The 15,728-nt window shown below is 38.2% G+C and overlaps 1 protein-coding gene across 4 annotated transcripts in view; it reads left to right on the top strand.

Annotated features, from left to right (window-relative positions):
* Positions 1 to 15,728, top strand: part of Atp8a1 (ATPase phospholipid transporting 8A1) — a 209,185-nt gene that overhangs the window by 76,143 nt on the left and 117,314 nt on the right. For all 4 annotated transcript variants that reach the window (XM_090343659.1, XM_090343656.1, XM_090343655.1 and 1 more), the window contains 5 exons: positions 5,994 to 6,066; positions 8,691 to 8,796; positions 9,775 to 9,857; positions 11,477 to 11,526; positions 13,546 to 13,615. In XM_090343659.1, the coding sequence (XP_090199785.1) occupies positions 5,994 to 6,066; positions 8,691 to 8,796; positions 9,775 to 9,857; positions 11,477 to 11,526; positions 13,546 to 13,615 (382 nt within the window). The remainder of the gene's footprint in view (positions 1 to 5,993; positions 6,067 to 8,690; positions 8,797 to 9,774; positions 9,858 to 11,476; positions 11,527 to 13,545; positions 13,616 to 15,728) is intronic.

The raw sequence follows: 15,728 nt of genomic DNA on the forward strand, positions 1-15,728 counted from the left end.
CCCTGGCATAAAGTAAAATCTAGTAATGATACACTGTATGGATTTCAGAACATTAAATATACCCATTTTTAGAGTGCAAGATAGTCTTGCACCTTTCATTGTTTTCTTGCGATTTCATGTAGCATTTTCAGTCAAGTATATTTCAGTAAATTTCTCATTATTAAACAGGAACAAGTCGAGAGGAAAAATTTTGATTGACTTGAGGACAGTTAGTATAGAGAGCTTTGCACATTCATGAATCTACCATTTACCCAGTTTCAGCTAATTGATTTTGGTGCCAAGGAAAGCAAGGTTATCAGGTGTAATCCTGTGTCCAGCTGCATCTTCATGCTGCTGCTTCAGAAGGAGAGTGTAGATGACTCTGTAAATCACAACTACAGCTCTGAACGTGTACTCCAGCCCAGCCACACTGTAGCTTTCTATCATCTTTCAATATGAAGATCCTTGGATTCTAAATGTAAAGCCTGTGAGCTGTATGTATTTTATTGTTGAACTTGAATTAGTATTCACTACAAAAGTATCAAGTTAATATGGCTCATGCCTATAATCCTAGCTACTCACGGTGCTATAATCTGAGGATTACAATTCAAAGCCAGCCAGGATAACTCACCACCAAAAAGCCAGAAGTAGAACTGTGTCTCAAGAGGTAGGGTGCTAGCTATGAGCAAAAAATATCTCAGCCAAAGCTCTCAGGCCCTGAGTTCAAACCCCAGCACTGACATACTCACATAATAACTAACTAAATAAACAAACAAAATGTCAAATTAAAAAGCATATATTTGCCACTTATATGTACATAAATTACATTCTTACATTTAGCCAGTTTTGAAGGCAAATCTATATATTTTCAAACAGTTTTTATTGACATTAAAGGTAGTCAGGGTGACTATATTTCTGTTGTTAAATATGTTACTATAATAGTTTGCAGTCATAAAATCACTTCACAACCAGCAGCTTTACTCCAAAATTGTATGGCTGGTTTTATTTAAGTCATCATTAAGAGCTATCAGCTAGCAACCTTGTACACAAATTCCTTTCTATGAAATGCCTATTATTCTCTATATTGATAAAAAAATCAGTGTTTAGAGTATAAACAGAAATGGTCTTTTACTTTTAGCTTTCATGTAGCCAGAAATGCTTATTTTCTAGAACTATTGTCTTAAAAATTTTTCCCTTTTTTTACTTTTCTTATAAAAAATTTTAAACATACACAATGAAGAGGGGAAAAATGTGCCATTGCTAGCTTCAATAATAGGCACCCATGTAAAATTTTAGTCCATCTCTGTCTTTCCTCCATGATTATTTTGAAGCCTATCTCACATAACATATAATTTAATTTTTGATTAACTATCTAATATACTTCCCCATTATTCCTTCTGGAAATTTTTTAAGTAAATGATAATGGTGGCGGCTCTCCAGAAGTACTGGATAAAATGTGTTCTGTGCTTAGTCATTTCACTGAGGCTTTATTATTCAGATAGTATGATTTTCTATTTTCCAGTCATTTATTTTCTTGTTTCATTCTGGCCTATAATTATATATGAAGTGACTGGTATTTTATTCTGAGGCAAGAGCTAGGCTCACTAAGACATTCTTCCAGGTGTGACTATACAATAATGAGATCTAACACATCTAAATAAGCATGCATCTTCAAACAAGTCCCCTTGGCAGGTCATTTATTTATTCTTGTGATGCAGCCTTTCGGAAAATATTTTTGGATCATCTCATTTGCAATTGCCTTCAGAAATACTTCGAGTCACACAGAAAACTAGGTTTATTACTTTGGTCAGCACTGATGTCTAACAAAGAATATTATTGAATTTAAGCACCAGTGTATATTCTTAGATTTAACTCTGAAGGAGTGAACTCATCTAGACAGCTGGCATCACAAAGTCATCGTATGCACATTCAGTGTGAGTATAACCAACGCTGGGTCTGTGAATGGCAGTGTTCAGGAAGATGTTTTTGCATGGGTCAGCCTGAGGACATTGCACAGGCTTTTCCTAAACTCAGTGGCTGGAGATCTCTCTGCCTAGTCATCTCTATTAGTTTCTCAAAAGAGAAATTCAAGTTATGTGCTTTAAATTCCTGCCAGTTATTACTCAGATACGGCAGTGGGAAGGAGAACATAAGCTCCCCCAGAGTCAGTCGAGGAACAGTTACTTGGTTGTACACAGAGTGTGGAAGAAACATTATGGATTTTGACTGCCCTATGTTAGAATATTCAGAAGGTGAAAGAAACAAGCTTTCCTCACTCTTTGTGAAAAATGCCAGTAGGAAGTTGGGGACCAGGAAGGAAGCTAAGACGGATGGCCTAGTGAATAATTTGTCAAAGAGGGAGATAAGACACAGTAAGAAGGGCTAGGAAAGAGCAACAGGGGTTGAGACTGTGGAGTCAAGTAGGAGACTTGCATTTGAAGTAGTCCCTGCAAAGATGCCCCTACTAAGGACTGAAAGCCACACCCCAAAGCCACACAGGTCTCACAGCTAGACTTTATCCCCTTCATGAATCTACTCATCAAAAGCATGTCATGCTGGAAATGCAGTGACTTCTCACTTCAGAAATCAGCAACTAGGGCCTCTAGGGTGAGAGGCTGTGAGGAGGAACAGCTTGGATGCACAGGAGGAAGTGGAGAAGCCCTGGAGTGAGTGGCTGGCCTCAAGATTTCTTCCCAAAAGGCTGGCCTTTGACCTTTCCCATCATGTACACTTTGTCCAGCCCAATTCTTTCTGGAAAAAATGTTTGACTTAGGGCTGGGAACGTGGCTTAGTGGTAGAATGCTTGACTAGCATGCATGAAGCCCTGGGTTTGATTCCTCAGTACCACAGAAACTGATTATGCCTTAAGTGACGCTGTGGCTCAAGTAGTAGAGTACTAGCTTTGAACAAAAAGAAGCTCAGAGATAGAGGCCAGGGCCTGAGTTCAAGCCCCATAACCCCCCCCCCCCAAAAAAAAATAAAGTTGACTTAGACCTTATGATTTTGGAGAAGTTGATGTGACTTGATGCTAAGAGCAGGCTGCCTTTTTATTCTCACATTCAGTTAAAACAAGAAAATTTTTAAATCCAGGCACTGGTGGCTTATGCCTGTAATCCTAGCTACTCACAAGGCTGAGATCTGAGGATCACGGTTCAAAGCCAGCTCAGGCACAAAAGTCCCATGAGACTCTTATCTCTAATTAACCACCACCAGAAAACCCAGAAGTAGAGCTGTGGCCCAGTTGGATCTGATGAGCTCAGGGATAACACCCAGGCCCCATGACCAACAGAAAAGAAAAAAAAGAAAGAAATAAAAATGATTTTTAGTACCTATCAGATCGTACTGATATAGTGATTTTTCAACGTTTCACAATAGAAAATGGCTTGGTTATAAGCATGTGTCTAAAAAGTCTTAAAGATAATGTAATAATAGAGAACTTGAATTTTGAAAGCTTAAAAGTTACCGTTAGCCAGGCACAGTGGCTCATGCTTGTAATCCTAGCTACTCAGGAGCTGAGATCTGAGGATCAAGGTTTAAAGCCAGCCCGGGCACAAAAGGACCTGAGGCTCTTGTTGCCAGTTAACCTCTAAAAAACAGGAAGTGGGGCTCTTGGCTCAATGGTAGGTGGTAGCCTTGAGCTGAAGTGCTCAGAGACAGCACCCAAGCCCAGTTCAAGCCTAATGGCCTCATGACCCACCAAAAAAAAAAAAAGAGTTACCTTTAAATTCTGCCATTAAGGGAGGAGCAATACTGGATTTTGAATATGAAATTGAAGCCTTCATCAACGAATAGAGAATGGAATATGTATAAATTAATTACAAACACATGCAACTAATTACAAATTTGTTGGAAAGTTACATCAGTGGTAACAACTGGAACTTACAAAATGAAAAAATAATTGATGAGATTAATTAGATATATCTTCATATTTTAAATTCTGGAATTTTCTGGAAAGGAAATAGACTTCATTGTGGAAGATGGGACTATGAATACCCTCACCATTTCAGTTTCCTAAAATAGGAAGCAAAAAATTATAAATGTGAACCACAAATGAATGCCTCTCAATAATGGAAATTTTGTAAAGCCCCAATTAACTGTTTTAATGGGTGATAATATTTGTAGGAGAAATGCATGCCAATTTTTCTATCTGTTGATAAGTCATTTAAAAGTTCTTGGTCCCTCCTCCAGTCTTAAAATTAAACCAGTGGGGCTGGGAGTTTGGCCTAGTGGTAGAGTGCTTGCCTAGCATACACAAAGACCTGGGTTTGATTCCTCAGTACCACATGCATAGAAAAAAAAAAGCTGGAAGTGGTGCTGAGGCACAAATGGTAGCGGTCTAGCCTTGACAGGGCTCAGGCCCTGAGCTCAAGCCCAGGACTAGCAAAAAAAATTTAAACCAGTAATACCAATGATAATTTTGAGAATTAATAGACCAAACTACTACATATTTTAAAAAGAGATGAATTTTATTATAAACATTCTTATTTTACTCTGTTGGTTTGGGGGAGAAATGTATCTTACTGAAGATGCTGTGTATTCTGTTACTTCAAGTACTGTTTTCTTCAGTTATTTCTTTTTTCCTTTAAGCTTCTGGTTTTAAAATGTGATAGTCTTGCTAGCTGATACATTGGCCTTGATGGCGCTATATAAAATAAGAGTTTTCTGACTTGTAATTCTTTTTGGTGATATTATTCTTCCTTGGTGAATTGAGAATTTTTTTCTTCTATGCACACAAGTTTATGTGTGTATTTTCACTCTACATTTCAAATATGTCATTTATTTTGGCATTCCCACTTAAATGCTTCTCTTCATGTTCCTTTAGTCTCACAAATATATTGCCATGAGGCCAATAATAGCTAAATTATAAAAGAAATACTGCTCTTGTTTGTTTGATATAAAATGTATAGTACCTAAAGGCAGAAACAACATGAAAAGTTCAATACACACTTATGATGCTCTCTTTACATATATGGAAGAATGTGGTGTACTTCCAAATGTTTGTACAGGTATTTATGAGTGACAGATGTTGATACAAGTGCTAATAGGTTAGTATTCATGTTTTAAATGTCATATAATAATCGTGAAGTGTTTATCACTAAAAATAAAGATTTATTAAGGCTAAAGTAAAATGATTAATATATATATTTCGGGGGTCATGGGGCTTGAACTTGGTCTGGGCCCTGTCCCTGAACTGTTCAGCTCAAAGCTAATGCCCTACCCCTGCCTGGGTGCTGTCCCTGAGCTCTTCAGCTCAAGGCTACCACCCTACCCCTGAGCCAAACCCCACTTCCCATTTTTCAGAGGTTAATTGGAGATCAGAGTCTCAGGTCCTTTTGTTCCCAGGCTGGCTTTGAACCTTGATCTTCAGATCTCAGCCTCCTGAGTAGTTATGATTACAGGCATGAGCCACCATGCCCAGCTAGGATTAATATTTTATACTAACTCCATTAATAGAATTCAAAAAATGAAAATATTATAGAAATTGAAAAAATTCACTTCTAGATATTACAGAAGTTTTGTTATATTAAGATTTTTTTCAGCCAGGCATCAGTGTCTCACACTGTAAGTCCTAGCTACTCAGGAGGCTCACATCATGGTTTGAAGCCAGCCTAGGAAGAGAAAGCCAAGAGTCTCTCATTTCCAATTAATTTATTTTTTACAAAAAAGCTGCAACTGAAGGTGTGGCTCATGTGATAGAGCAACAGACATGAACAAAGTCAAAAGAGAGTACGAGGGCTTAAGTTCAAGCCCCAGTACTGTCATACACACACACACACAATTTCATGTGGCTACAACATAACTCATTGCACTACAGTGCCTGTCATGTTTTAGAATGCTTGAATATGTTTTATGAAACATCCATGAAATCTATAATATCTTATTTAGAAATTCAGGCCACGTGATATTTGATTGATCGAGGGCATGCAGGCTTAGTGATTTGCTTGCACTGTGAGTTCTGAGGTGATGTTGGGATGGTACAAATAAGCCAGGTTTGCTTTATTCTTCCCCTGCAGGCAGAGCCCACAGACTGCAGATGAAAAAGCATTTAGTGATTCATCATTGCTGGAAAACCTCCAAAATAATCATGTAAGTGATAGAAAACCATTATCTTTACTAATGGATGGAAACTAATGAATGTTTCTCAACTATCTTCTGTGTTTATATATTTATTTTTCAGCATCATTTTAATAATTACCAAAACCTATTATTGCTAAATCCTTTCTACATGGCTAACATACATTTGTGGTAGTTGGAAATGGAGTTTTAGTACTACCATTAATCAGTACTCTAGCTTTTCAAAGAGTTTAATTTTAAGTAATTACAGACTCTATTTGTACAAAAAAAGTCTGTTAGCCATGGTGTGTGTGTGTGTGTGTGTTGTGTGTGTGTGTGTGTGTGTGTGTGTATACATCTCTCTCTCTCTCTCTCTCTCACTATATATATATATATATATATATATATATATATACACACACACACACACACACACACACATTTGGCAGTATCATGTAAAATCTGTAACAAGAACTCAAATATCTACATCCAGTGTGAATATCTCCTTATGAAGTCACTGGTAATTCTTCACTCCATGAGATCTAAAGTTCTTATGATCTGGAATTTAAACAGTTCCTCAATACCACTCAAGCTCAGTATTTCAAAACTTAGACTTCACAACCATCACCAAAATGGCACTCACTCAAGCCACAAATGGATTTAATGCTGCTGTAGGGCAATAGCCATTAGACCCATCAACAAAATTCAGTTTCAGGATCCACAAAACCTCACCCTAGACCACCTCTTCTCACTTGTGCCCTCAGTTTCAGTAAAGTATGGCATCACCTGTCCAATTCCACTTTCTAGAATTTAAGGCCTATCTTTAATCTCTCTTTTTCTCCACTGCCCAGATCTCTTATGAGTCACCAAACCCTTGTCAGGTACTGACACGTGTCTCCCATAATCAATTCTTGACTTTATTTTCCTTTGTCTAGACCACAGCAGCCCTTGTGTGGATTACAGCCACAGCCTTCTAACCAGTCTTGTGGTTTGCCTCTTTCATTCCTCTCCAATTGTTGTTGCAAATGGTGAACAGTCCCATACCTGACCTGGGCAAGAGCACTCTGGCCTCCCTTTCTCCATCTCAGTTCTTTTTCATCTCTGCTTCCTGAGACCACACTGGTCTTTGATTTTCTCAAACACACTTTATTTTCTCCTTTTTCAGAAACTTTTCAGTTGCAGGCTATTCTTCCCTGGTAGAAATCACTGCTGTCAATTCTCTGTGATGTTAAAAATGTCATTCACATAAATACGTGTTTGCCTTGAGAGTAGTCAGGCTCCTCAAGCCACCTCATGTGACATTTGTACATTCTCTTTAGAGTCCTTAATACTCAGTAAATAAATCACACTTGTGTGGTTACTTGTAGTCTACACTTCTCATGGCTGCAACCATCTCCTAGATGGGACAGTTATCAAAATTTTGATTGATCTCCTCATTCACTTTATTTCTTATTCAACATGTGTGTGTTGATTTTTGTTTGTTTTCTAGTATAATTTGAATGGCATTTCTTTTCATCAGCTGTTGGACAGGAAGCTGTTTTATTTTTAAATATCTGGCTTCTTCTATGAACTATTAGTTCCTTAAAGGAGCTGCTCTTCCAGATTTTCTCAGGCCATAAGACTTCATTATACAGGGAGCCTCTCAGGTTCTTCTTTTAGTAAATCATGCAGCAGGTTAAGGTTACCATTTTTTAGAGTTAGAAATCCTATTATCTTCATTCTCCCACCCCAAAAAAGATGAGCTGCCTGAGACTTAATTCCTATCTGAAATTGTAACCATGAAAGTGATCATTTTAGAATTTCTCTCCTATCCTCCAGGGATAGGATTCATCATTATTTTCCACTGTACTAGTTCTATTTGACAACAAATAGAACTTGTATAAATGCTCAGAAGGTGAGCTAGGCTCATGCCTATAATCCTAGCTTCTCCAGAGATCAGGAAAATTACAGTTTGAGAACCAGCCAAGTTTTTTAAGACAGTTCATGGGACCCCACTCCCCATCACAAAAGCACAAGTTAGATGTCATGGTACGTGCCTGCCATACTCACTGCGTCAAAAAGTTTAAACAGAAGAATCGCAGTCCAAACCAGCCTGGGCAAAAAGTGAGACCCTAGCTCATAAATAGAGCAAAAAGGGCTGGATATGTGGTTCAAAAGACAGAGCACCTGTTTACCAACTGTGAGATCCTGAGTTCAACTCCTAGTATTGTCCCACCCCAATTTGTCTGAAAATTGAATGAGGTACAAGTAATAGTAATTTGGGTGGAAATGTATTTGCTTCCTAATACATGTTGGTTTACCATAACTAATCTCACATTCCAAGCTGTTTTGTTGTTGTTATGGTCCTAGGGCTAGAACTCAGGGTACTGGCTGTTCCTGATTTTGTGCTCAAGGCTAGCACTCTACTAGGTAAGCCAGAGCTCCACTTTTGACTCTTTTTTGAAAATTTTTTGAGTCTCATGGACTTTTCTTTCCAGGGTAGGCTTCAAACCATGATCCCAGATTTCAGCCTCCTGAGTAGCTAGGATTACAGGCATGAGCCAACGGTGCCCTGGCCCCAGATGCATTCTTAAGAGCTAGATATGAAGTAGTATAACTGACACGTGTTCATATGTTTAGCTGAGAAGAATTAAAAGTGTTGTGTTTCTTTCTTACAGCCAACCGCACCTATCATATGTGAATTTCTTACCATGATGGCAGTCTGCCACACAGCAGTACCGGAGCGAGAGGGTGAAAAGATCATATATCAAGCAGCGTCTCCAGGTACAAACAAGACAGCCCGAAAAGTACTTCCTTGTGGAAAATAGTTCAAGAAATGTGAATTCTGTATATTTAATGCCAGCCATGGAGTTAGGACTCAGGGCCTGGATGCTGTCTCTGAGCTTTTGAGCTCAAGCACTCCACCACTTGAGCCACAGCTCCACTTCTGGCTCTTTTGATTGATATTTGTAGATATATAAGTATTACAGACTTTCTTCCTAGGGCTGGCTTTGAACTCTAATCCTTTCAGCCTCCTGACTGGCTAGGATTACAGGCATCTTGGATTTGTTCCTGTGTGTTTTCTTATCCTATACCCTCTCTGGATAACAAAAAGGCTTTAATACAGTGATGAAAATGGTAAATATATTAAAATTTTCACGTTGAGCAATCTAACTAGTATTAGCTTTGCTGCATTCAACTTTGTAGGAAGAAAAGGATAAAACAAGATGATTTTGTGCTGTTCATTTGGAGAGAAGTTTCCAGAGACATTTCTGGACTAAGGGATATTTTCTTTTTAGGTACCGAGAACCAAACTCAGAGTCTTGGACCTGGTAGTCCTTCCACTGAACCAAAACCCAATCCCCTAATAAGAGGGTACCTTTAAATCATCTTTCCCTAGGTGTACATAACTAACTGAAACTTAGCACTTCAAAACAGGATGCCAGGGTCTCTATGTGTCTCAGTGACTTAAGATTGTTTTCTTCAGAGGGCTGGGAATATATGGCAGTGATGCAGCATTTGCCTAACATGTGCCAACCCCTGAGTGCAACCCTCAGCATTACCAAAACAAACAAAAACAGGTGGTTATCTCATTCCTTTGGGCCTTTGTGTAGCTTAAAAAGATTTTCCTAGTAGGTGCCAGAATGAAAACACTTTTGATAAAAATTGTATCACATGCTCACATGAGTGTCTTTCTGTTCCTCCTGTAATTGGGACTTCTTTTCATCCTCTTATTGGCTGTCACTGGCTCTCCTAAAACAGACGAGGGAGCATTGGTCAGAGCCGCCAAGCAGCTGAACTTTGTTTTCACTGGAAGAACACCTGATTCCGTCATCATAGATTCAGTAAGTTACAGATTATTCAAGTGGTGTGCGTGCATAACTTAAGGATCCTAAGGAACTAGAAGCTCCTCCCATTCTGTTCCCTCAGGCAGGTGGCCACATTCTATTCCTTTATCTAGTTCCTTAAGCAGTTCAGCTTGGAGCAGTGGTCTTGAATGGAGATATCACAAGAGATGACATCTGAGACATCAGGAACCTTGAGGGGAAGCACCACTAGTCAGAAAGGAAATGCAGAACCACAAGGATACACTCTACATGCCCACCTAGAAGCCTGTAATGAAAAATATTGACAATACCAATGTAGTCAGTGAAGCCATCATATGTCGGTGGCAAATGTGTAAAGTGGTACAATTCTTACCTAAAACCTTTTTCAAAATTTTCCAAGAATGGCAATTTACACCTTAGTTTACAACTATACTCAATTACAGCAGACAGATTAGTTTCCATCCACCAGGAGACTTGCAGCAGAATGTTCCTAGCAGCTTTGTGCACAGTATCCCCAAACTGAAAACAAACCAAATGCTTATCACTAGGAGAATGAGTAAACACATTATGATATATTCCTACAAAGGGAATACCTAAATAATGAAATAGAATGACTTATTGATTCTCCAAGGGAATGAATCTCAAAGACATGATGTTGGGATTAAAAGAAGAAGCCAAACACAAAAGAATGTATCCTTTTTAATTTCATTTATATGCAGCTTGACATCAGGCAGAAATGATCAATGATGATAGAATTTAGCCCCTAGGTTGCCTCAGGCAGAAAGGAGATTGATTGGGAAAGAGCACAAGGGAATTTCTGGATGGATGGATGGACAGATGGACAGATGGATAAGAGTGGAAATGTTTCATAACTTCATCAGGGTGGTGTTCATAAAGAACGCCTTTGTCAAAGTATTCTGTTTTTATTAAACTTTGCATCAGTGATCTATGCTTTTAATTCAACATTTATTATTTCTTTTAAAAATATTGTTATTTCTATTGTATTCATACTAGTATTCTTAGCGAAACATGTTTATATCCAGTACTTTTTCTTGTTACCAGTATTGGGCTTGAACTCAAAGCCTTACACTCTTGCTTACATTTTTCATTCAAGGCTGGTGCTCTGCCACTTGATCCACACCTCCATTTCTGGCTTTTTGCTGGTTACTTGGAGGTGAGAGTCTCTCAGATTTGCCTGTTCAGTCTGGCTTTGAAGTTTGACCTTCAGATCTCAGCTTCTTCAGTAGCTAGGATAAAGACATGAGCCATCACTGCCCAGCTAGTATTTTTCTTTTTCTGTTTTCTAATAGAAAAAATTATTTCTGAAAGATACACTTTTTTTCCTTTAATACCTGAAGTTGTCTGCTTTTTTCCACTGAACCACTTTATTTTCATGACTATGTGTCTCCCATACCTTTTCAATGCATTCACACTGGATCATCTACCTGTTGGAAAGTCTCACTCCTTTCACAAGTCTGGGCCCATGATTTTCTTTTTCTTGTTCTTGACTATTTCTCTTAGCCTGGAATTTTGTGTACATTAACATTTTTATAATAAGCGTCTATGTCCAGTGATTATCTCTAAGAAGCTAGAGTCATTTCCAACTCTGTATAACCTTACATTTTATTCCTTCATAGCTAGGGCAGGAAGAACGATACGAATTACTCAACGTCCTGGAGTTCACCAGGTAAAACACCTACTCACCTACTCTGATCTGTCACAATAAGATAAGTTCCCATCAGTTTACTTTTTCCCCTTTTAAATGGCTAGAATATGTGTCTTGTTTTAATTTATGCTTTGTTTAGGCAAAATGTTAAGATTTCTTTGTGGGAGATGTGAAGGCTAGTTTTAGGGCTTGAACTTGGGGCCTGGATTCTGTGCCTAAGTTTTCCTGCTCAAGGCTAGAACTGTACCATTTGAACCACACCTATACTTTTGGCTTTTTGGTGGTTAGTTGAGAATGAGTTTCATAAACTTTCCTTCCCAGGGCTAACTTGAAACTGAGTTCCTCAGATCTCAGCTTCCTGGGTTGCTAGGCTTATAGGAGTAAGCCACCAGCACCCTGCAAATGTTAAGATTTTTAATACATTTTAAATAGCTGCATCCATCATTAAAAATAAACCCTTTTCTTCTGAGCATTAAAACGTATGAATCCTGGTAGCAATTCAATCTGATTCACAAGACCAGGAATCTAATGGCTGTGTGTTAGTCAGCTCTCCAGTACTGACACCTGAGATCATTTGCTTATAAAGAGGGAAAGGTTTATTTTGGTACACATTTGAAGGTACTTGTCCATGGACAGGTTTTCGAGTTTCTTTGAACCTACAGTGAGGTAACACATTGTAACCGAAGCAGAAGGAGAGCAAAACTGCTCGCTGTGTAGAGAGAGTGAGAGAACCAGGAAGGAGTCTAGGGTCACACAAACTACATCAAGGCATCAATTGAATGACCTAGAGACTTTCCACTAGACCCCATCTCTTAAAGGTTTCAGCACCTCGATGGGAACAAGACTCCAAATCTGGGCCTTTCAGGAACATTTCTGTTCCAAACTATAGCAGCTACTGATCTAGCACATCATATACCAAAAGGTGCCAGGATTTATGTGGAGTGAATGTGAATCAGATAGGAAGCTGTTGTTCTGATTGTGAGCTCACGATGTCTATTTATCTTTGGGATAATGAAGCTGCAGAAGATGAGTTATCATTTGGAGTTAAAAACAGGAAGCAAAGTGACTAGCCTGGTTATTTCTTAAGGTTAAAGACTTAAATGTCTTCAGTTACAGCCTTTCTTCAAATCTTTTGTGACACCCAGTTTCCCAGCCAATGTTTATTCTTAGAAAAGCTACCTTCTCAGCTTCAGGGTCTTTAAAAGCATATTACTGGGCCAGGAGTGTATCCTAGTAGTAGAGTGCTCATCTTGCATGCACAAAGCCTTGGGTTCAATTCCTTGGTACCACATACACAGAAAAGGTGGAAGTGGTGCTGTGGCTCAAGTGGCAGAGTGCCAGCCTTGAGCAAAAAGTGTCCTTGAGCAAAAAAGCCAAGTCCTGAGTTCAAGCTCCAGGGCTGGCAAAAAAAAATTTTTAATTAAAAAAATTTAAAACAGTGCCTTACTGTCATAGGATGGATGTGATCATTGAGTCCAAATGATAAATGCTTGGGCTGATTCTTAAAGTGCTAGTGTTTTATGTATTAAAATTAAATTTATTATTAAAAATCTATACGCCAGTGGGTATTAACACTTGGAACCATTTTGTAATTTGCTCCCCTGAGACAGTAAATGACACCCTTACAAACGTAATGTAAGCCAGGCACCCGTGGCTCATGCCTGTAATCCTAGATGCTCAGCTGGCTGAGATCTGAGAATTATGATCCAAAGCCATCTTAGGCAAGAAAGTCCCCATGAGACTCTTCTCTCCAAATAACCACTCAAAAACCAGAAGTGGAGCTGTGATCCAAGTGGTAGGATGTTTGCCTTGATCAAAATAGCTCAGGGACAGTGCTCAGACCCTGAGTTCAAGCCTCACAGCCCACAAAGAAAATGTAATGTAACTTTCAGAAATATTCATGCAGGGGATATGTTTCTATAGGTGGAAATATAAGACTCCTAAGTTGGTGGGATTTATTTTTTCACTGTGAGTATTAAAATATGTGAGGCATAACAAACATACATTCACATCCCATTATGAAAAACTTCTTTCTTTCAGTGCTAGAAAACGAATGTCAGTGATTGTCCGTACTCCATCTGGGAAGTTAAGACTTTATTGCAAAGGAGCTGTAAGTTTTTATTTTTGTCTTTCACTGTTTTGATTTATGGTGGTTTATAATATATGTGTTAGGCATTCTGCTGTGAAAATGTAACACAGATGTTTAACATGAAGTTGCTGACATCTACTTTTGTTGGTGTTTTATAATAATACTCTTCTGGCAAAATGTGGAATTCCTTCTGGGTAAACTTAGGGTGTTGAAACAATTTGGCATAGGTTAGTTCTATAGTTCAATTTTTGATACCTAATATTTGAGGGTTATGTTATGTAAACTATGTTAGCTGATGACTAAATACAGAAAGTATTTTTAAATTGTATTAGAATGTAATAAGACACTATAGTTTTAATCTAATTATTTTAAAGATCATGAAAGTGGTAAAAATTGTTGCTAGAATTTCTGCATTTAGTAATTACTGTTTACTTTGTATTTTTCTAATTGTAGCAGAATTTCTGATTATTAATTTGTTTTGATTTATTGGCAGGTTATATGTTCAGAAAACAATTTTGAGTTTTCCTGTTTAAAAATACATTTACATTCATGGAAAAATGAGAAACCAACTGACCAGAGCATTTTTTTTTTCCTCTTTGGTCATGGTGTTGATGGTAATGGAGCTTGAACTCTGGGCCTGACTGTCTCTTGGCTTGGTAGCTTAAGGCTAGTATTCTACCACTTGAATCACAGCCCCACTTCTGGCTTTTTTTTTGTAGTTAATTGAAGATAAGGGTGTCACAGACTTTTCTACTCTGGCCTGCTTTTAATCGTGATCCTCAGTTCTCAATCTTCTGAGTAGCTAGGATTGTAGATTTGGCACTTCACAAGTCTCTGGGTCTTTAGTGCCCGGGCTGGCTTTGCACCTAGATCCTCAGATCTCAGCCTCCTGAATAGCTAGGATTATAGGCAGGAGCCACTATGCCCCAGCTTTCCCCCCCACCCACACACACACACGCACACTTTTTTAATTGTTAAGGTCAGTATTGCCCTTCTGACTTGTCCTTTCCAGGTAGTTCCTTTGTAAATATACCATCTGGAAATTTTAAATAGAATTAACATTTTTGCTATCTCATAGGAAATTGAACTTAAGAACTTGTGTTATTTCAAAAGTATTGAAATGCAGTTTTTAAATGTCTTGGTTTTAGATTTGGGGTAGCATTATTTTATGATGTCAAATGAATTTTGTTACAGAGTTCTTAGGGTGTGGTATTCTCATTGATTCAAATGAATATCATTTATTCACTATGAAGATTGTATATCCCCAGAGGTGGAACTAGATTTTTGAAAATAGGAAAATAATACATGAGAAAAACCTCAGGAGTTTAAGAGCACTAGGGAAATATATATAAGGAAATTAGGATGGAGTATTAAGGTACCTTATAAAGATCTTCCACATTCCAATGACAAAGTACCTAATGACAAGAGAATAAAGAGAGCCTTTAAACCTCCACTTTAAATGATAAGGTATCTGTCTGGTTTCCAATACTCAAATCACCTTCTTTTTTATTTTAGTGTTTAACAGCCTTTGGCCTAAAGTGTCTTGTTTTGGGGGTTAAAGCATTGAATAAAGAAAATAGAAAACTTTGGACTTCCTTTTGTGATAACCATAGAGATCATTTTCATACATAAACTCGATCCCATATTGGCTGTGAACTATAGTTCAGAGGTAAATAGGCGTCTACATGTGAAACAATGAGGATGTTTGAGGACTGTCTGTACTTTGTGGTTTGGCAGGGAATAGCTAACCCTGAGGCAGAGGGTGAGTGAGTTCTTTTTGTTTTCTTTTGTTTTGTTTTAATTCTCAAGAGCTTTTCTCTTGATCTTTCCGATGTCCATTGGAAAGATGATTGAAGGCTGAAAACAGATGCCTGGCACAGCAGCCATTCAGCTATTCAAAAAACAGGTGTGGCTAAATGTTGGTAAGGATGAAATAAGAAAGAAGACTGAGAAGGAAGATTTAGGAGTTAGTAATTGACTGCCCTGGGTGCTGAAGGGAAGGATTATCTAGGCTCATTAGGGGATTTCTACTAGGCTTAGGGAGTAGACCAAGTGATAGCAGGTACCAAGATAGTGAATTAAGAGCCCATTTGAGTATTAAGGGCAGAAATGCCTCTGCTTCTGTGTGTTGGGG

The sequence above is a fragment of the Megascapheus bottae genome, chromosome 13, assembly GCF_031878675.1.
Source record: "Megascapheus bottae isolate mThoBot1 chromosome 13, mThoBot2.hap1, whole genome shotgun sequence".
Classification (NCBI taxonomy): Eukaryota; Metazoa; Chordata; class Mammalia; order Rodentia; family Geomyidae; genus Megascapheus; species Megascapheus bottae.